General features: G+C 47.5%; 2 protein-coding genes across 4 annotated transcripts in view; both read left to right on the top strand.

Moving 5' to 3' along the window:
• Nucleotides 1–15,386, top strand: part of LOC120836583 (tyrosine-protein kinase receptor Tie-2-like) — a 38,794-nt gene extending 23,408 nt beyond the window's left edge. The window contains exons 8-12 of the mRNA XM_040205554.1: nucleotides 5,071–5,337; nucleotides 6,680–6,811; nucleotides 8,255–8,413; nucleotides 11,806–11,958; nucleotides 15,238–15,386. Of these exons, the coding sequence (XP_040061488.1) occupies nucleotides 5,071–5,337; nucleotides 6,680–6,811; nucleotides 8,255–8,413; nucleotides 11,806–11,958; nucleotides 15,238–15,386 (860 nt within the window). The remainder of the gene's footprint in view (nucleotides 1–5,070; nucleotides 5,338–6,679; nucleotides 6,812–8,254; nucleotides 8,414–11,805; nucleotides 11,959–15,237) is intronic.
• A 595-nt stretch (nucleotides 15,387–15,981) lies between these two features.
• LOC8036023 (receptor-type tyrosine-protein phosphatase kappa) overlaps nucleotides 15,982–22,412 on the top strand; it is a 52,342-nt gene continuing 45,911 nt past the window's right edge. For 2 of the 3 annotated variants that reach the window (XM_040205556.2, XM_042289385.1), the window contains exons 1-2: nucleotides 15,982–16,160; nucleotides 19,258–19,328. In XM_040205556.2, the coding sequence (XP_040061490.1) occupies nucleotides 16,001–16,160; nucleotides 19,258–19,328 (231 nt within the window). In that variant the 5' untranslated portion in view covers nucleotides 15,982–16,000. The remainder of the gene's footprint in view (nucleotides 16,161–19,257; nucleotides 19,329–22,412) is intronic. The other variant, XM_040205557.2, reaches the window with a different exon arrangement.

Raw genomic sequence — 22,412 nt, 5'->3', positions numbered from 1 at the left:
GCCAAGAGCTTGGCAATGAGGACCACGCGGCTATAAATATAGTCTTGCCTTTAAGCGAAAGAAAAAAGTCCGTAAAATCACGGACTGTCTATCCCGGCCGTGCTTGCACATATTTATTTATTTACTTATTTATTTATTTATTTATTTATTTCAGTTTACCCCGCAGCGCCAGAGGCATTATAGAAGGGGGGGGGGGGGGGGGTGTAGTACATTTGCATATAAGATGACTTTGTACTTGCGTACACAATGTACAAATAAGCAAAAACCCAAGCTCACCGGTCAATATACACTTGCACAGTATCAACCAAAGACGAAACAAAAAAAAAAACACGTTTGAGTGTTCCAAAAAGTGGCACGAGCCCCTCCACTCACCTCAGCCACAATAGGAAAAAGAAGCACAGAAATCAATAACATTACAAAAAAAATAAAGAGAAGTCGCCAAACAGTGCAATACAGTGCTACCCACAGACGCCGGCAGCGTATAAAAACCGGCACATTTTCCACTAGAGAAGGTAAACGTAGGTTACATATTATATTCTCTTCAGTCGCGACAACCTGCCCAACCATCGCGCGGCAGTCTGTCGTAAAAAGGAGACTCAGACACGATGGAAACAGTTTCGTCAGAAAGTTCATTCCACTCGTTAGGAATTAGGAAAAAAATGGTATTAGGAAAAAAATGAATATTTAAAAATGTTGGTTCGGGCTCTGTATCATCTTATTTTCTTAGAGTGGTCCAATCTTCGAGAGATGAAGTGAGGTGGTTGTATGAACTTCGGTTTACTAATACCCGTGCGATCATGAGATATTGCATGAAGAAACTTCAAGCGCAGTCGTCTTCTTCTTGAGCATAGTGGTTCCCATTCTAATTGGTCTTTAAGAGCAGTAACAGTTTCTCTGTAGTTATAATTTTCTGTAACAAATCGAGCTGCTCTGTTCTGAACTTGCTCGAGTTTGTTTGCGAGACAGCGCTCTTTTGGGTCCCACAAAACACTGGCGTACTCTAGGATTGGTCTTACGTTAGAATTATACAGGGTTTCTTTTACATTCCGGGGAGACTTGTTAAAGTTCCGTCTTATAAAATTTATCATGCGGTTTGGTTTAGCCGTTATGAAGTCTATGTGTGAGCTTCAAGAAAGACTGGGAGAGAAGTGGACGCCGAGATACTTTACTGGTTTAACCTTTTCTAGCGGAACATCGGTAATCATGTATGAGAAATTAACTGGTTGATGTGTCCTAGTGAAAGTCATCAGGTTACATTTGTTAATATTTAACTTCATTTTCCATTGAGCACACCATCTTGAAATGCGATCGATGTTCTCTTGCAGCACCCCGTAATCTGCCTCCGACTTGATGACACTGTATAGGACACAGTCGATGTTTGATCTAATTTCTGCAGAAATATCATTTATAAATATTAAGAATAAGAGCGGTCCTAACACAAACCCCTGGGGGACGCCCGACGTTACACCTAAGTAAGTTGATGTTACTCCGTTAATCGATACTGCTTGTTTTCTTTTTGTTAAATAGTCGGTAAGCCAGTTAAGAACAACGTCTGGAACGTTCAAAGATTTCACTTTTGGCAAAATTAATTTATGAGGGATTATGTCAAATGCTTCCTGGGAATCCAGAAAGACGCAGTCTACCTGTACACTTTTATCAAACGATTAAGCGATATCGTGATAGAATTCTACTAATTGAGTGTCACATGAAAAATCACTTCTGAATCCGTGCTGATTGGGAATTAAAAGATTATTTCTGTCAAGATGAAATTTCGCAAGGCTACTGTAAACTATATGTTCTAATAATATTTTTGAGCATACACACAGTACGGAAATAGGTCTATATTTTTTTAACTTTGTTTCTTTTCCCGCCTGTGTGAGCCAGCACAACATGGGCTGTTTTCCAATCCTTGGGCAGGCTGCCAGAGGACAAAGATCTATCAAATAACACGTGCAAGAAAAATGACAAAATTCCAGAACACTCTTTAAGTACGCGGCGAGGCATTCCGTCCGGTCCGGTAGCTTTGTTTTCATTCAAGCCATTTATCCGTTTCAAAATCCCGTTCTGGCTTAGTTCGATGTCAGGCACGCTATCCTCTAAGATTGTGGAAACGGGGGAAGGGGCACCCTGTCATTATCATTATCAACTAGCCGAGCCGAGTCGCTGATAGGAATCGCTTATATCGTAACAAAACAGAAAGGCCTCGGCCGAGGTCCCATCGGTGTTATTGCACTTGCGCTTTAGCGTGCGCGTTTCTTTTGACGAGCGGGAGAATGTGAGGCCGGAATATTTATGCGCGATAGACTGTTTTGGATTTACATTGGCGCGTGCGTGGCGGAGTTCACAACGCAGGCGGCTGACACGCGGAGGTTCGGGGTTCGAACCCCGCTCGGCTCGGCTCGGTTCGGTTAATTTTCTTTTTATTTCTTTTAGTCTCATCTCCTGGAAAGCTTAGCCTCGCCTGTCATTGTGTGTCCTGGTTCAGAACCTTGCCTGACGTACCCACTGATCTCTTTACTATGGGGGGGGGGGGGGGGGGGGGGGGCACGATGGCACACAGCTGCTCTCTTTACCTACAACCCTCTCAACCCCCTCCCTCCTGCCTCAGGTTCACCAGACCATAGGCAGGCGAACCTTTCGCATCAATAAAGACAAGATTTCAATCAATCAATCTTACCGCTCATTCACACTGGAAGCGGATCCGCGTTCGCAAAGCGGTTGCGAACGCGGTTGTATAAAGATCCAGTGCAATTGCACACGCACTCGATGACATCGAGTGCGTGTGCAATTGCACTGGATCTTTATACAACCGCGTTCGCAACCGCTTTGCGAACGCGGATCCGCTTCCAGTGTGAATGAGCGGTAAGCCTGATGTCATCGAGTGCGTGTGCAATTGCACTGGATCTTTATACAACCGCGTTCGCAACCGCTTTGCGAACGCGGATCCGCTTCCAGTGTGAATGAGCGGTAAGCCTGGCGCGGGTGAAGCTTTCCAATGAAAGCGGCTCAGGAAAACGGGTACAAGAGAGCCAAGACAGCACAAAGCACTCTGTTGACGTCTTGTCTTCCTTGTCCCCGTTTTTCTGAGGTGCTTTCATCTGAAGGAACATTAACCGCCGAATTCCCAGAAACCTCACTCAAACTACACTCAAACTGAAGGGCCCGTCCACTTCCTCGAGAAAGGCGCGAGGGCCGGCGCTGGCCAATCGCGAGGACGGATCCGTCGTCGCGATTGGCCAGCGCCGGCCCTCGCGCCTTCCTCGAGGAAGTGGACGGGCCCTTCAGTTTGAGTGTAGTTTGAGTGAGGTTTCTGAATTCGGCGGTAACTAACTAGCCCAATTAGCCATTTTGTCACAGGCGAAGCCGCCGGAAGTTCGATGCTTGGCCCGGAAGCTGGACGTTCGTTGGTCTTTCTAGTGCATTCAGTAGATGTTGTGGTTCATGCTTTCTTGTGTCTTTGAGTGGGTTTTAATAATCCTGTTTCGAATTAAATCCCGATAATGAGGCACTTGAACGTGGGACATATGCACACTCGATCATCGAGAATTTCGAAATTTTTACATCCAATGGCGTTCCAGGAGACTTCTCGGGTCTGCATGCGCTGTTATTGCGCAACGAGCACTAGTGCAGGCTTTCTTGAGAGGACAAGAAAGCCTTCAGCGCCCTGGACGCTGCTCGAACCAGCGCTCGGAAGAGCGCTTGAAAAGCCTGTCAAGCGCTCACTTCCGGAACATGCCGCTTACTTCCTGTGGCTTCATACCTATTTTCTCAAAGCACCACCCAGCCCCCTATACTCCGTTTCACCGTCAGTCCGAGCGCAGTGGACGCCACGAGCCATCCCAGCCGATCCAGCGCCGGGAGAAAGTCGCGTGACCTGCCGGTGGGGCGGGGCGACACAGGGAGCTCAAGGTCGCATGACACTCTCTCAACGCCGCATTGGCTGGGATGGCTCCTAGCGTCCGCTGTGCTCGGACGGAAGGTGAAACGGAGTATAGTAGAGATCAGTTGACGTACCTTGCGTATGAAACGGCGGTAACGCACTGCTTCTGGGCATTCACCTTCCGTCGCCCGCACAAGAAGCTACCGGCTTTCTCTCTCAAGAAGGCCACAAGTTCGCCTCATGAAACGTTTATCTTCAGTTGTATATTCATCTTTTTGTTTTTATTCGTGACACCATATATCATGTATATTTTATTGAGATAATCTATTGTGCGAGTAAAGAATGTCTGTCACGTGCTGTCGAAGTCCCCCTTTCGTGTTTCACTGCGAAATATGAACAATAGTTCAATAACTATGATGCATTTCAAGTGGTGACACGTTTTTTGTGATTGATCATTGTTGTTTCCCCTCGACTTAAACTCCACCCTAAAAGGCAAACCTCCCCCCTCAAAAACAAAAAAAGAAAACAGTTATTTGCGATGATTGGGGAGCCTTCGTCACCTCCAACACCCCCTTTATGGGCGTTGACTTAGTTTTGGCCATAGTGTCACTCAATGTTTTGACGGTTTTGACGTTCTTCTAATAGTGTAGTTGTTCCCTGCATACCACAGGGCTTGGGACGCGTCTCCCACTGGTATGGTTAGCGTCCCCTTACGCACATGCATCAAAAAGTGGTCCTAAACTGGCGACACATGACGTCACAGAAACCAGAGTGTCGTAAGGTCGGAATTCGCGATCCTGACGGTTAGGCTTAGAAGTTCTGGCAAAAAGTATGAGCGAACGGTAGCGTCGCCGACGTCGCAACTCCTGTCTGCCCAAGCTTCCGTGGACTCTCAAGTTGTAGAGCTACCTGCAGCAGAACAGACGTCTGGTGCCACCTCCCCTTCCGCTGCTGTGTACCACCGCCAGGATCGCGACCGGCAAGAGCGTGACAGTTTTATGACGTCATCGAGCAGAAACCGAGGGACGACCTTTTCGGTGACGCGGTAAACACACCAGTCGCAGACGCGTTCGAGGCACCATACCTGTAAAGCCTCATTTTTCTTTTTCAGATTTTAGTAAGTTCGTTATCTTCGAAGAAGTATAGTAAAGCACGCCTTTTGTTCTGTCTTTACTTGGTATACATCGCAGCGGTGCCGTTCCTGCCCCGAAACTACACTGTCTCCACGAGTCCCGGAGACAAACTCACGATCGCTGTAACGTCCCTCCGCGATATCCATCTCACGTCCTGGACCAAGGTCGACTGGAACGGCAAAGCAACAGAACAGCTTTCTAATCCTGGTCCGGTGATGGAAATCCCAAGTGCTCGCCTGCAGCACGGAGGTATATACGTGGCTAACGGTCCATTCACGAAATCACCCGGAAAGAACAGGGCCATCATCAGGGTCATAGTGAGAGGTGAGACCCGAACAATCTATGAGCCGCAGTCACCAGTGCTCACACATCATACAAATTACACGTTGATCGCTGCACACATAATGCCAGAATTACCTGTGGACACACCTTAAGCATGTTCGAAGCATACTAAAGACAGTTTTTGTGTGACCATTGTGACACGACTGTCACACAAGGAACAAACACTCCTCGAGGAGTGTCTGCAGTGTGTAATTTGTACGCTGTATTAACATTGCGACCCCGGCTATTATATTGTTTGCCCCTTTTGCCGCATCAAGCGTGCTATACTAGTCTGTGAATACCTTAGGCAATGTAATTTGAGCTTCGCACATAACCAAACCGCGAAATAACGGAATTTGCGATATAACGAAATTCGCGAGATAACTAACTCAGCGATGTCACGAAATTCGCAATATAACGAAGCCTTCGATTCCTCGGTACTACTTTGTTATACATGATTAAGCGTATTACAGCAGTTTAGTGGCATGCAACAGCAATAGTCTCGACTTACTTGCGCCGGTTAATAGAAATTAGCTGGAAGACGTCATCTGATATAGTTCGAAACTAGGCACATTGGGTTCCGGACACTGGTACGCCGCACCCTTCGTGGGGTATTGTGCTCATCAGGTAACAACTGACGGTGGTCACTTTTTGTATTGTTCCAGACAATACTTTTTCAGTTGATTTTGAACAACCAAGACCTAGTTCTTCTGCAATGTGTTTTACTAATCACCATCATGATTTATACTTTATTTCCTCAGTTTTTCTTTTTAATTCTGAAATACAGATGCATCTCCTCTGTGCCTAGTTATACTAAATTAAGGAAAGCCCGTGGTTGTAAGCACCAGCCTGTTCTTGGGAAGACGTTCGTCACATATCTCCGCCCATCGAACATTCTGAAAAGCCTGTCTAGGGGAAAGTATGTGCACGGACTCAACTGAGTCCGTGCACATACTTTCCCTAAAGATGCTATACTCCCTGAAGCATAGCCCACCTTTATTTTTGACATGATTTGCTAATTGTTTTTAACAAACACCGAAATATTGCTGTTTTCTAGTAATTGCAGTGCCCTGGCCAATAGTGAGCTCGGCCGAAACGGTGTTAGCTATGTCGGGGGATGAGCCAACGTTGCTGAGTGGGAAAGGACAGCTATCTATGCTCCATTGCCCCTCAATGTGAAAACAAGTCTTTGGCAAATGACAAAACACAAAAACTGCTATTTATTTCTTTTTTCTTGATTGCACACCGGAAGTTAGCCCACTCCTCATTTTAACCCAATTTGCTCTCGCTTTTAGGTGGGCTATCTCTCGGTGTTAATGTGTAACGTTCGTTTTTGCCCCCGCAGTCTGCCGTGCCGGACTGTACGGTCCAAGCTGCAACTTTCAATGTCCCATGTGCGAGAACGGCGGTGTGTGCCACGACATTACGGGGGACTGCATCTGTCCTCCGGGATTCAGGGGACAACTTTGCGAGCAGCGTAAGTATTTTCTAAAGTGACTGACAACCTAAAGCAGGGGTCACACTGTTCATACATCATACAAAAGGCAGTCTGCATACGGATTCGAACGCGAATCACCGCGAGCTCCGTACTTCGAATGCCGCATAATAACTTGGCAAGCGGCGTTCGAACCACGGATATTGCAGTGACTCGTGTTTGCAAACTGTCTTTTGTATCATGTATGAACAGTGTGACCCCATCTTAAGAAACGCAGGGCGCGAACAATTGTGATCACTCTTATTTCTTCGTGATTTCACGCTTATTTCTTTATGACTTCACGCCTATTTCTTCATGAATTCACGCTTATTTCTTTTTGACTTCACGCTTATTTCTTCACGATTCCACGCTTATATCTTTACGATTTCCCGTTTATTTCTTCGTGATTTCACGCTTATATCTTTGTGATTGCACGCTTATTTCTTCGAAATTGTACGCTTATTTTTTCCGCGATTTCACGCCTATTTGTTTACGATTTCACGTTTATTTCTTCATTACTTCACGCTTACTTTCTCGCGATTTCAGTTTTTTCTTCATACTTCAAGGTTATTTTTACACGATTTAACGCTTATTTGTTTACGATTTCACGCTTATTTTTTTATAATTTCACGCTTATTTCTTCGTGATTCCACGCTTTTTTCTTCATGATTTCACGCTTATTTCTTTATAAGTTCACTCTTATCTCCTCACGACTTCACGCTTATTTGTTTACGATTTCACGCTTATTTCTTTATTATTTCATGCTTATTTCCTCACGATTTCACAGTTGTTTTCTTCATAATTTCACGCTTATTTATACACGATTTCACGCTTACTTGTTCATGATTTCACGCTTATTTCTTAACGGTTTCGCTCTTATTTCTTTGCCATCTCACGCTTACTTGTTCGTAATTTCACGCTTATTTCCTCGCGATTTCACAGTTGTTTTCTTCATGATTTCACGCCTATTTCGTTATGGCTTCAAGCTCATTTCTTCGTGATTTCACGCTTATTTCTTTTTATGTATTCACCCTTATTTAATCACGATTTCACGCCTATTTGTTCACAGTTTGTTCTCCGGCGTTCTTATCGGCCAATTCCGCAGTCTCGGTGCCTCGTGGACCGCGGACAGCACACAGAAGGCAGTCTGCATACATTGTCTGAGGCGTGTGTCTTCCTTGTATGGCGGGACGCTGTCGCATTGGTCGGACAAAAACTGTCTGAAGACATGTTCGAGGCATATACCTATGCGTGAAGCAAACCCGCATAATTCGAACACGCCTGAGGCGTGTCCGCAGATGGCTCTGCCATCGTGTCTGCGGCGGAAACCGCCTCTTTTGTACCACGCATGCGCAGTAGTGGGACCGCGGCTCAGTGACTATATAGGTACCTTTATTAGTCAGTGGAGAGACAGTCGATGACGGGTTCCCTCTGTGTCGTGCGTAGAGTGCGGAGACGACTACTTCGGACAAGACTGCAGCAAGAGGTGCTCCGACACCAACCCCAACCATTCGGTGAAATCCTGCCGCGGGATCCTCATGTGCCGACCCGATCCCTACGGGTGCTCCTGCGGGACGGGCTTCACTGGATTCTTCTGCAACGAGAGTAAGTGCTTATACTCGCATATTTCGCGTCACAAATACCTCGCGGTGTGCGGATTCATATATTTGTGGCACATTGTATTATGTAAGTCGGCTAACAAAAACTATATATATATTCTTAAAAGGTTAAAACAGCGCAAGAAACGACGGACAAGGTAAAGAAGTACACGGACAGAGCGCTGTCCGTGTCCTTCTTTACCTTGTCCGTCGTTTTTTGCGCTGTTTTAACCTTTTAAGAATGTCATACCAACTCGCCCAGGCTTCAACTTTAGCAACATTTATATATATATCAGGGTGTCGAACCGGAACCGAACCGAACCGGTATTTTTTCCGGAACTGAACCCGAACCCGAACCGTTCTATTGTTATCGCGATGAACCCGAACCGGAACTGAACCGGAAAAAAATAACGGTTACCGGCTCATGTCAAAACGGTTCGGCCACGCGCTGTTGACAATGAATGTGCTATCAACGCCATTTGTTTTTTTAAGTGCTGTCAACTGACACACACCTGGCTTACATATTTTTCTTCTCCACTCAGTCTTAGGAATATAAACGCTGCATCCATGAATCTTGACAAACGCTGCATCCGTGAATCTTGACATAGGAACCAGTATAGACTACTTCCATAAAGCCCTGCATGCAACACGGCGCCCGTTGCACTCTGGGAACTAGTTGGCCAGGGAGGAGGGTGTCATGGTTTCGGTTTCGATCGACACGTCGACAAGAGATTGTTTTCTGGTCCCGAGAGCGTCATTTGTGGTCTCTAAACTAACCTAAATGGTCAGACCTCGAAGCCTTAGCACAAGCCCGAGATGTATAGCTTGTCTTAACACATGCTTGTTGTATTTTTGTACTTGAGCCATCCTGTTAGCGTTCCAATCGAGGTATGTGGACGAGCCAGTGCTGGGAGTCTCGACGCTGCGAAGCTCGGGTGCTCGGGGATCTTGCTTGTGAACGAATCAACAAGCTGTAGCAAACAATAAGTATGCATACATCAAGCTCGCGCCTTTACATTACTTTTTGCAATTACTGTTTTTCTTAATGTGCCTGAGTATGCGAGGTAAAACTCTGAGGTGCCATTGAAAAACTCAATTTTAACACACTTCTTATCTCTTATTTGCACTGACCCGCAGCACTGCACGAAGTGAAGTCCCCACCCGCTTGCATTTCACTAATATTCAACATCGCGTATGCGCATAGAGTTATCCTGCAATCATATAGGCGAATTTGCGCATACAGACCGTTTTAAGAATGCAAAAGTCGAGCACTTCTGTGAAGAATGTCGCACCGCTCGCCGGAAGTGCGTCAGACGGGCATGAACCCCTATGCGCACCGCATTGGGGTTCATGCCCGTCCGGCGCACGGTGCGACATTCTTCAGACAAGTGCTCGAACGAATTCAAAGCGTATTTGACGGTTGCTAATGGCCATTATATTTGTTATGTGTTTGCTTTCTTCCTGCCTGAGTATGCCGAGATAATTTCAGACACACCGTTCCCGGCACAGATCTCGGGCGTCAGTAAAAGCTCGTCCAAAAAGGCTTAGCGAGGAGTAGGGGACGCTTGTTAGGGCCTCCGTCGTAGCTAGCCGATCTCAGCGTTTGCGGAAAGTTAATCTTCTATGAGCATAAAGTTTGAGTGGGAGATATATGATGACACGAGGAAGACATCATAGTAACTTTTGTGCAGTAGTGAGGTCGAATTTATTGCGTTTCCTTAAAAGTTCATGCGTAAACGCTGTCCTCAACTTTGATACCCCGTGAGGATGCGGCTTGCTTTTCGTTCAATGAAGTAACAAGAAGCGGACGTTTGGCAAACAAATTGCGTGTAAGGCTCCAGACGAACAAATTTCAGTTGTAGTTGACTGGTACTAGACGGGATTACTGACATTGAGCTCAAAGATGCATTCGTCGGGTGAGGTGACTAAGCCACGACTTACTACGTTCGCATACGCACGCACAATATCTGGTGTTTCGGGAACCAAGGAAAGTTCCCCGGTCTTCGTTTTGTATCGCTCGATAATGAGTGTATTGTACGTTCGTGAAAAGTCAGATAATCGAAAACGGAAGCAGCGCGTTCGGTCGCGGCGTGATAGCATGAGATGAAGCTGCTCAGTCGAAACCGAAACTGAGTGGCAAATTAGTTCCCAGAGTGCACTGCGCGGTATTTCGCCGCGATGGGGCGCGTCGGTTTTGGAAGAAGTCCATTGCGCTGGTCGCGGCTTGCACGGAAGAAAGAAAATTGGAAGGCTGTGCAAAAAAAAAAAAAAAAAAATCGCGTCACGGGATTTCATTTTTCTACAATCTCGTAAATCCTAAATGCTGCTGTGTGCTCATTTCATAACACGTTTCTAGAACGCGCGAGTTCTTGAAGCTTGCTTCCATCGGAATGAGAAAAGAAAAGGCTGTGGAGTTTGATAATAATGCATCCGGTTTCGTATAGGCACTTAGAAGCTAACATATTTGTGAGACAGCGAAATCTTTTATTTTAATATTTATCCTATTACGTCCTTCTGGTGTTGCGTTCGGTGAAGTGTTTATCATATTCCGTATCTTGTTTAATGAAAACTTCTTTAAGGGTCTAATTTGAGTTACCGAAGGCTAGTTCAAATAAAGAAAGCTTATTTTCTCCCCACTGTTCCTTCAATTGCTTACACGCCGAGGTGGCGGGATAGTTAGCGAGTTCTACTTGTAAGTGGGTTTGTAAGGAGGTCGCGGATTTTACAGCTACTGCGTCGGATTCAATTAGATTCAATTAAGTCCGAATGCGTAAACGTCGGTGAGGTAACCTTTGAGTGCACATAAAGAAACCATTCCTGGTAGAAATCCCTGAGTCTTACACTACGATGTATCCCGTTTCGTATGTGCTGATCTCAGATGTTTTATTTGTAAGTTATTTTGATGTTGCAATTTGTCATTTATAATTTCCGAACCGGTTCGCGAACCGGTTCAGAAATCTGAAGCGCTCGACGTAGTGGAACTTCAGGCGATAGCGGCTTTGCGGCGGTAGCGGAACCATTCGCGCAGCTGCGCACATCGCCGCTCGTTCCGCTCCCGCTCTTCCTTCAAAAAAAGGTTGTCGCCATCTATGAGCGACGGCGGCAACCAGTTGTCTGGTTGCCGCCGTCGCTCATAGATGGCGGTTGCCGTCCAGAGTTCGGCGTCATGAATCCTAACCCGGAGGACACAATCCTGGGAAACTATATCCTTTAACAGCTCCGCTGCAAAAAAAAAAAAAAAGAAAAGGCGCAGGATCGCAGCGGATACGCTATGCGTGATTCATAGGCCTCGATTATTCTATAGGCGGCGTTGGCGCAGTCCGTGCATTGCAGCGTACTCGGTCGTTTCATGACGACGTCGGCCGGGTACACGATGAAACACGCGCGTGTTTCACGCAGCGTGCCCCGCTCACCACTACGGAGCGGACTGCAAGCAAAGTCGCCTGTCCTTCTGCAAGACGGAGCCCAGCTGCGACATCCACACCGGCACCTGCGCCAAGGACCGAGGGGTCTGTCTCGAGGGCTGGAAGAACTCGCCTTTCTGCGATATCAGTGAGTCGGAATGTATAGATCTTTGCTCACGATCATTGACGCAAGACTCTCTCTCTCTCGGTGGTGTCGTTTGAGCAGGAGACGTGCTTTATCGGACGAATAGGATCGTCACGAACAATCTCCCGAAGGACTGACGTCAAAAGGCCCATAGTGCCCACAGGGACGCCATCAAGTGACGTAGCATCATGACGTCACGTGATCGCCTGACGTCATAATGTCACATGCTGTGCTCCCCTGTATCTGACGACATAATCGAGCGTGTTTAATTTTTTTTTTTTTTGTTCTTTTACAGTATTCAAGCTAAGATTTACAACCAGCTCTTACGCATTGGGGCTTGAGGTTAGCTTGACCTCCTCCTTAATATTGTAACGCTAGGAATGGCGATAATATCTCGATCGTTTTAATATTTAGCGTTATTCGCGTCGAAAACTTTTTTTTTTCCACCGAGAAATATTTTAACGGTATTCGCGAATATTCGGAGACGAGAACGCGGAGACTAACAGAGGCCATTTTCTAATGATAAACACTAGATGAAATCGCTCGTAGTACGCAGGGAGCCCGCGGGTTTAGTCGCCGCCCCGGCCTTTCGCGATCTGAATGAGCATATCATATCGGTGGACAGCCGTGTATCACCACAGCGTGGTGCACGTTAAAGACACCAGGCCAGCGCTATAGAGTGCTACTGCACTGGCTATATTTCTCGTCTAGAGCTGAGACACCGGACGCCCACTGGTGCCGCCTGACTTCCCCCTGTGCATAAGCAAGCGCGAAACGCAGTTACAATCACTCTCAACGTTTCAATCAAACCTTGGAACCTTACTTATCGTAGGTCCCGGTAGTTTCTTTGCGACGCATAATTTATGGGTGCAAAAGCAGGGTTCACTTTCCTTTCTTTTTCGAGCGCCCTATACCAGTTCAGGTAAGAAAGTAATTGAAACTTCTATCAAGTAATTCTTCACACAATTGCAGAGATAAGTCATATTTTATTCGTGTTGCATCCGACCGTACCGATGCATGTCGTGGCTTGTTGTCTGTTCCTCGAAGCCACAGTGACACTGCTAAGTTCTAACACATCATTAAAAAGAAAAAAAAAAAAAAACAGTCTGCAGAGGCGTGTCGGTTCAGTCATACAAAAACTGCTTGCAGAGATGTTCGAAACATACGGATGTATGAAGCAATGTTACTTCAGAGATTCGTGAGGCTTCTCCGTTGGTTACTCTGTGATCGTGTTTGCTGCAAACACCGCGTGCCTTGTATGACGTATGGGCAATGTAACTCAAACTCGATATTCTCGCCAAAACACGCAAGTCAAATGCATTAGCAAAGTACAGTGCTAATCACACTTGTCTATAACGCGCGAGCATGCGGCTTTCGCCGGGGAGCGCTAGACTGGTGGCATTCGCGGAAACTAAGCTAGTCACGTGGCGCAACATGGAACGGCCCGCTCGAGGGGTGTCCTGCCCACTCTATCAGCTTGATAAGCGATAAAAGTAAAGTGCTTTTTGATATATTTTTGTTTTTTGATGACGACATGAATGATACGTCTTCATGCTTTAGTCTGTTTATTGTTCGAGCAATGATGTTTGTAAAAAGCGTGCGAGCAGCCTTCCGCGTTCGCCGCCAGCTGATAGAGTGGGCAGGACATCCCTCGAGCGGGCCGTTCCATGTTGCGCCACGTGACTAGCTTAGTTTCCGCGAATGCCACCAGTCTAGCGCTCCCCGGCGAAAGCCGCACGCTCGCGCGTTATAGACAAGTGTGATTAGCACTGTACTTATGCGGGCTTGTTGAGCGTGCTTCAAGAAATGGATTTGTCAACTCTACGAGACAATTTCGAGCCATATCGTTTGGATTGAACCTCTCAAACCATAACAACGTTTAGAGTGGTTGTGTGGGCAACTGTTACCGCGACCCCAGAATATACGATAACGTTATCGGGGTACCTATAAAGGCATCCGGCATTGTCTTTTACCTCATATAGAGCGTGAATTGTAAAGGCAACAGTTCTGATTATTGCCGAGTGACGAGCAACGACTGGAGCTCACTTATTTTTCCACATTTTTTAGAGCGCAGCTCTTAGGGGCCCGTTTCCGGCTTGAGCGGCGTCGGCGTCGCCGTCGGCGTAACCGCGCGGTGCATTATGGGTAAATTTCCCCGCTAAATCTAGCGGAAAAATTTCCCCGCTAGATTTAGCGGAAAAATCTAGCGGAAAAATTTCCCCGCTAAATCTAGCGGAAAATATTCTCCGCTAAATCTAGCGGAAAAATTTCTCCGCTAGATTTAGCGGGAAAATTTTTCCGCTAGATTTAGCGGAAAAATCTAGCGGGAAAAATTCCCCGCTAAATCTAGCGGAAAAATTTCCCCGCTAAATCTAGCGGAAAATATTCCCTGCTAAATCTAGTGGGAAAAATTTCCCCGCTAAATCTAGCGGAAAACTTTCACTGCTAAATCTAGCGGAAAATTTTCTTCGCTAAATTTATCGGAAAAATTTCTCCGCTAAATCTAGCGGGAAAAATGCCCCGCTAAATCTAGCGGAAAAATTAACCCACTAAATCTAGCGGAAAAATTTCCTCGCTAAATCTAGCGGAAAAAATTCCGCGCTAAATCTAGCGGAAAAATTTCCCCGCTAGATTTAGCGGAAAAAATTCCCCGCTGTCTAGCGGAAAAATTTTCCCGTTAAACCTAGCGGAAAAATTTCCCCGCTAAATCTAGCGGAAAAAATTCCCCGCTAAATCTAGCGGAAAATTTTCCCCGCTAGATCTAGCGGAAAAAATTTCCCGCTAAATCTAGCGGAAAAAGTTTCCCGCTAAATCTAGCGGAAATATTTCTTCGCTAAATCTAGCGGAAAATTTTCTCCGCTAAATTTAGCGGAAAAATTTCTCCGCTAAATCTAGCGGGAAAAATGCCCCGCTAAATCTAGCGGAAAAATTAACCCGCTAAATCTAGCGGAAAAATATCCCCGCTAAATCTAGCGGAAAAAAATCCGCGCTAAATCTAGCGGGAAAATTTTCCCGCTAGATTTAGCGGAAAAAATTCCCCGCTAAGTCTAGCGGAAAAATTTTCCCGTTAAACCTAGCGGAAAAAATTTCCCGCTTAATCTAGCGGAAAAATTTTCTGGGGGGGTCACGTGACCCCCCAAGGTCACATGACCCCCCCCCCCCCCCCCCGCCCCGAGAACAGGTAACCCTCAGTACCCTTCCCTCCTCCTCCTCAAGAGCTGCGCTCCAATTCGGTGTTACAGGGAGTTGTAAACGGCTTTCATTTTTTTTTCCTCTAAAAAGGTTACCCTCTGCTGCGAACGAAACCCAACGTGACAGAAGTTAGAGATACATCAGCCATCGTGAGCTTCAATCCCTGGAACCCATCGCAAGATTACGGCGAGGGAACAGCGACCGACTACTGGATCCAGTACCGGGTGCGTGCATGTTGAACTGACCCCCACTGTAGGTTAGGGACGGGCTTATGACTTGAGGGGTGGGAATTTCACCCGAGAAGAGGGGGCGGGGGGACGGACCTGGGGTCCTTTGTTGCGCTTTTTGGACTCCCACGGCGACTAGGGAGAAGAAAGTCTCGTCGACAACGAAGCAAACGCAGTTTGGATGTTTCTTCTGCGGAAATTCGTCATCAGCGACTCTCACCCATCAACATCCAATCTGCGCTTGCTGCTTTGTTGACGTCACTTCCTTCTCCCTAGTCGCCGTGGGAGTCCAAAAAACGCAACATAGGGCTTTGTGCAAACACACCACAGCTCACAGCGGGTGGCGCGAAAGCTCGCTCTGCAGAGCCGAGGGATCAGGTGCAATCCCCCTGCCCGTTTCGATCTGGATGAGCATCGTACCACCGACGTGCGGTCGCGTATCGTGCGTAGCGCACGTTAAAGACCTTAGGCTTGCAGCGTTACTGTGTGGGCTAAATTTATTATCTACAGATTAAGCGAGTGTCGCCGTAGCTCAAAGGACCATCAACACACTTTTTAACATTTCCCCATATCTCCAATCGGTTCCCTTCTCATTCATGCAGAAGCTGAACGAGTCCTGGGACAAGATGGTCGTGGCGGCCGTGCCCAAGTCTGCCCCGTACTCCAGGACCCTGAGGGGTCTGCGCAGCGGCCAGACCTACGAAGTCCGGGTGCTGGTCATTGACAAGGACAAGAAGTTTCGGGAAAGAGGAGCTCTGACCACGGAGTTTAGAACCCTTTGCGGAAGCAAGTGATATTTTTCTCACTTTCTTTTTTGTTAACTTAACTTGACTACTATAGGCTTGTAGCTCTCAAGTGTTGAGCAGCGCCCCTTGCGATGAAAATAGAATATTTTTAGGTCATGTTGCGATTGGGCGTTCTTGCCGCAGATCTTTTTTGTAGTAGGCTAGATCGCGGATAGGGAGTCCAACAGTGGCACCACCGGCGGCCATTGCTTGACACCAGGCAATGCGAAGAGCAAGTCGTCTGCTTGTTGCGCAGGAGTTGTGGTCACGTCATAACGACACTAAGCTCTGATTGGATTTAATGAAAAGGATATAGGGTAGACCTCAATGATTATTGCCTTAAGGTCAACCCACTATTTTTTTTTTCAATCAGCCAATAAGAGTTTGGCGTTTTGACATATTATCGCAACCCCTATGCAAGTAGCAGACGAACTTGCGCTCGCGATAGGAAAGAGCGCGTTCTTCCTTGGTCATGCATGCTCTTAATACATCTGACAAAAGACAGTCTGGAGAGATTGTCCGGGGCGCTTTTCTTCTTTGTACGATGTTTCTGTCAGATTGGTCGGACAAACGCTGTCTGCACACATGTTGGAGCATGCCCGTGCATGAATCAAACATGATTCGAACATGTTTGAGACGTGTCAGAGGATAATTCCGTCAACATGTCCGCAGCCAACACCGTGTTGTTTTCTGTTTGTCTTTTCATGATGTATGGGGAGTATGACTGCAGCTGAAAGGAAGCGCGCCTCGCTCGCAAACCCACTACTCCCCGTCAGTTTCTCGACATATATCGAGCTGGCTTCCGGACGACTGCAGCGGGCCTCGAGTGATATGTCAATTAGCGCTTCGCACTTTTACGACATGCTGCCGGCACGCTGGTGGTGCGAGCTGTTCGCTCCACTAACAGCTACCAAGGACGCGGGTCATGGCGATCTTTTCTTTCTCTTAATACTCGGGAAGCGTCTGGGAATTGCGAATGCTGGTGCAAGTGGATGCACTCAACCTTACTGTGTCGGCGGAAAGACCTCGCTTCGAGAGCCGTAATCTTTAAACGAAAAAACAAACTTAAGTAGCTATACATCATCGTCCCCGGGTGTTCGATGTCAGGATGCTTTCCAATCGGTTACTTTTATTTGAGGCAGAAGTGTCTCTCACCCCCCCCCCCCCCCTGTTCCTTCCGGAAGGGCGCCACGAGAGCGCATGTGCGCGCCGTGGGAATGATCGATATTGGAGTCTTCAAACACATGTTTTTTTCGAATAGCGCAGTTTTTTGCACGTAAATTAATTGGCCAATATATTTTAAATTATATGCAACATATGGGGCGTTTTTTTTCTTTTATCAAAACGATATTTGTTTAAAGTAGGGCTTTGTGCCTTGGGGATGTTCTCTTCAATATGCACTGTTCAGGGTTGGTGGACATTGGAGGTACCAATATGCGGTAAACTATGTTGAGCAGTCAACTAAATGTCTCTAATTACCCCTTTAATTTATGGCTGTATTGTTCCTGTTGCAACTGTAAATACCGCCGTCTAATAACGTGGTTGGTAGGGGGTTCCGGAAGAAATGACCCCAGAAAAAAATGCCCCGCAAGAAACGCCCCGGAAAAAAGGTCCCCAGGTGTAAAGTAGGAACAAATGTCACCGAAGGCTTCTCTATCACTGGGTTTTCCTGATTCTCATTGCCTTCGGGAGGTCCGGTCGTTGTCCAGTCTTGTGTCGTGCGCTCTCGTGTCGTACAGCCGTTCCTTCCCCCCTCTATTTCTTTCTTTCTCTCTTCCTTGTTAGTTAATGTGTTTTCTTTTTGTTTTGTTTTTTTAATGAAATTAGTTATTGCGGTTGCTGGAACGCATATCCAACTGGTATGTTTACCACGCCCCAAAATGCGGTCCCTCGACTTCCGCCGATGACGCCTTTGATGTGTCTCATTAGGGAGCCCAGATTGTAGAGCGGGTTCAACTGAAGCCATGGGAAGCCTTTGTAATTTAATGGCGGACACCTCTTGTGGCGATCGATCGCAAGTGCGCTTGCGCTACCTTTCTGCGTGGCAAGGAGGAAGGCAGGCGGAAAGGCTGAGACGCTCGCAGACGATCGACGCTTTCGGCACCTTGCTCGCAGGTCGTGTTGCAAACGCGGCCCATAAACCACGTGACCACGATCCGGCACTTGGAAACTCACTGTAATACAGGCTCTCTATGTTGCACTGTTTGCTTGTCGCGATCCTGGCGGCGTAACAGCAGTGGAGGTGGATCTGGCAGACGCCTGTTCTGCTGCAGGTTGCTCTCCAGCTTCACAGGCACCGGAAGCTTCGGCGACTGAGAGTTGAGATGCCGTGACGACAGAGGCACTGGTATTCGCTTGTGCTTTTCGCCGGCGTTTCTATACGACCAACCGCCAGGATCACGACGTCCGACAACGTGACGCTTGCGCAGAAACCCGTTTTTCGAAAAGGAAATCATCTGTGTCTCGCTGGATAAATGAATACGACTGAAGTCTCCGAATCGGGCGGTCGCTTGCGCCATCTGGACGGTGTCTTTCATTTCCTGTGGTGTAGCCAGCGCCGCCGTTTTTATGGGCCGTCAGAAACGTGAGTGGGTGTACACGCGAAGACGCGGCGGCAGATGACAAAGAATGCTCTGCATTGTCTCATCGAAGGCCGTTCCAGCCTTTTGGTAACCTTTCTCGAAGACTCGAACTGCAGTCTTGCATCCTCGTCTTGACAAATAGGGCTTTGTGAAAGAAGTCTCGAATTCGTTGTTGACCCGTTAAATCGGTCATGCCTATGCGTACTATTTGAAAGTCTTTTTGTACAACCTTTGTCGAAATCACGTTGATAAAATCTACAACATGTGGGGCGTTCTTCCACAGACGTAAAGGGCTCGCGTGAACTAAGGACCTGAACATGACGTGACTTATTGAACAACAACTACAAGAACGCGTCCTCCACCCCCTGTCTATGTGCTCTTTACCCATGAGGATTTTCGTAATGCGTACTCTGTCCCTTTTCGTGTCGTCAATTTTTTTTAGTCCAGGTTATATTACGAAAGTGGATTCTTGCGTGCGCACCCGCCATTCTTCTAACTGGCCTGCTTCGATTCCAGGGCCCACGTCTCCGCCAAAGAACGTCAAGGTCGACAACTCCAGCACTCACAGCGTGATAATAACGTGGCAGGTGAGTATTTTAGCCCCGTCTCGCTAACATTAAACATGTCGCTAACATTAAACACAGCAAAGCAGTTGAATGATCAAGTGACCTCCTCCGTTTTATTCCAATGTATCGAGTGCATGCCACACAATGGGCTCCCTATGACCAGAAGTGACGTTCGTATCTTTTACACTCTAAAGCGCGAAACACATGTACGACGAAACCTTCCGATCCGACGTGCGGACTGCCGGAATGACCTTGAGGGGAGAGGGTTTCCGTAGAATCGGAGAGCGCTGAAAACCCTCGCCTCTGACCGTCGTATTGTGTGGTCGGACGTCGGATCGGACGGTTTCGTCGTACATGTGTTTCGCACTTAAGCCCTCCGGGTAGCATTGTTGAAGAAAAAAGTTCGAGCTACGGCGACGGGTAGTTTGACGTGTATACGTAAAATATTTTGTTATTACTTCGATCGTTTTGTTTTAGAGGCTCACTATAGCACACTGTTAACTAAATGTAGACTTCACGTCTGTTCCGTAGGAACGCGCCCGCAAACAACCTTTATAATGGTTCGTTGGAAATCCGCGAGATGGCGGCCTTGTCGCTGAAAAGAGCCGGCAACAAACGTCTCTAAGAAGCAGGTGGGGCATATGGAGTCATTTGAAAGATGACATGGGTTTACTTTTTTCTGAACACTCACCATTATTATTATCTGTCTACAGAGGAAGCTCGGCGTCTATGACAAAGTTGCAAGAACGATGCGACCAAAAAACGAGGTCTTTCTTTTGACACTGGGCGCTTGATGAGAGTATCCGAAACATCGTGCTCAGTGTCGTGGAAAACAACGTTGAACGTTTTTTTTGTTTTTTTTTTCAATTTGCCAACCTTTTTTACTTATTGCTGTGATTGGATTTGCATGCTCTCTGCAAAAAAGTACATTCCCGGGCGTTTACTAGAGTGTAACTAGCATCCTCAAAGTGACGTTTTCCTGTTTTAGAGCGCAGCTCTTAGGGGCCCGTTTCCAGCCTGAGCGGCGTCGGCGTAACCGCGCCCCTCCCTCTCCTCCTCCTCCACCTCCTCCTCCCCTCCTCCTCCTCTTCCTCCCCCTCCTTCTCCTCCTCCCCTCATTGTGTAGTATGGTCCGGGCGGGTCACGTGACCTCGGGGGGAGGGGGTCACATGACCCGTTTCCAGCCTGTGCGGCGTCGGCGTCGGCGTTGGCGTCGCCCCTCCCCCTCCGCTCCTCCTCCTCCCCCCTCCTCCCCCGCCAAGGTCACGTGACCCCGAAGGGTGACTCCCCTCCCCCCGCCGAAGTCACGTGACGGCCCGCCCAAGGTCATGTGATCCCGTCCCCTCGAGGTCACGTGACCCCCCGGACCTCTGCCCTCCTCCTCCTCCCCCCTCCTCCTCCTCCCCTCATTGTCTAGTATGGTTCGGGGGGGGTCACGTGACCTCGGGGGGAGGGGGTCACATGACTTCAGCGGCGAGGAGGAAAGCAGTACGAAGGTGGAGGAGGGGGGGAGGAGGGGGGGAGGAGAGACGAGGAGGCGGAGGCGAGGGGAGGGGAGGAGCTTGAAGGACGAGGAGGTGGTAAAGGAGAGGGAGGGGGAGCAGGAGGGGAGGAGGACTAGCAGGCATCATCACGAGGGAGGAGGAGGAATATACCCTCCACTCCTCCTCCTCAAGAGCTGCGCTCCAATTCGGCGTTACAGGAAGTTGTAAACGGCTTTCACTTTTTTTTTTGCCTCACTAATACATTTCCCCCCATTTTTTTTTTTTGCGTTTGTTTTTATACACCTTTCCAAAAAACACTCGACCCCAGGGGCAAAAAACCGTTTTCGAGCCCAGTCACTGAGTTTGAGGCTAGACTCTCCCCGGCGTCCTTCCTAACCCTAACCGAGTGGACTGTGATTTCAATAGGCGCAGCCTGCGTAGGCGCAGTTTCAAACGTTGCTGGCGGCTAAATTCTCGTCTTTTCCTGCTATATTTTGTGTTTTATGGTACATGTATTTTCTCGAGGACATTGAGAAAGCATTGTGCCACGCTTAAAAAAACACAAAAAGCAAAAAAAAAAAAAAAAAAATTAACTATTTTTGTTGGGTACGCGCGCGACAGAACGAATGATACTGGAATGTTATTTGTTTGGTTTTTCTTACGATAAGTTTTGACGGCGTCGCAGGATTAGCCGCATATGAAACGACAAAGCGCTTTGCTGTTAAAAATAAATTGCAACAGAAGAGGGCCGAAAGGCATGCATTTTTCACGCTCACAAATAACGTGTTTACCGATGGACAGGACACGGACATACAATTGAGGAAGTGTTAACATTCGAACAATATATCGTACGTACCACACGATGCAGCGTTATCCGAAAAGAATTTATTTGAGAAAGATCTCAAATAACACAGTCACAGTCGACTACAGTCACATCTTGACGATCGCACGGAATCCGAGATGACTTCGTTTTGGGGCACGTTTTGGGGAGAGCTTCCTTTTTTCACAACCGCACCAAGGCAAAGAAACAAACGCGACTGACCCGTTTCTCACCCCAATCCGGACAACTATTTTTGGAGATGACTGAGGATTCTACGCGGATTATCTCTGGGAGGGAGGAGAACAATGTTCGCAAAATCGCGTCGAGGGTCGTTCGACGTCCTTCACCTCCTTCGCTTCCCGTGAATGTCGAGCAGAAAAGCTTGAATGACAGGCACTTACCAGCCTTATTTTTCACAATGGAAGATAACACAAGAAGGGTACGCAGCACGCATAAAAAAAAATTAAGTGGAAACTTGCTAGAGGGGCGAGAAAACGTCGAATGCAAAACCGCAAAAACGTAGGTAGAGAACCGCGCTGAGCGGGTCTTCACAGTCCCAGAGAGTGGCAGAAAATTTCTAGCTGATAGTGGGCGCGAGAGTCGCACCAGCCGCATCAGTATCAGCAACATGGCGGCGGCCTAGGAGCGTTTTTTGGAAAGGTGTATACATGCCTTGCACCTACGTCACTTGATGACGTCGAACACCCGTGTCTACCATGCTGGTGGTTGACTCGATGGCCCTTCGCAGCGAGAGCGATGGTAAACTGCGCCGCGCTCGGCTGTAGCAATTACCCCGCATCC

This window comes from Ixodes scapularis, unplaced genomic scaffold (assembly GCF_016920785.2).
Source record: "Ixodes scapularis isolate PalLabHiFi unplaced genomic scaffold, ASM1692078v2 PGA_scaffold12__126_contigs__length_90152505, whole genome shotgun sequence".
NCBI classification, from domain to species: Eukaryota; Metazoa; Arthropoda; class Arachnida; order Ixodida; family Ixodidae; genus Ixodes; species Ixodes scapularis.
The sequence above is the reverse complement of the archived record's forward strand: the minus strand, read 5'-3'. Positions and strand labels throughout refer to the sequence as shown.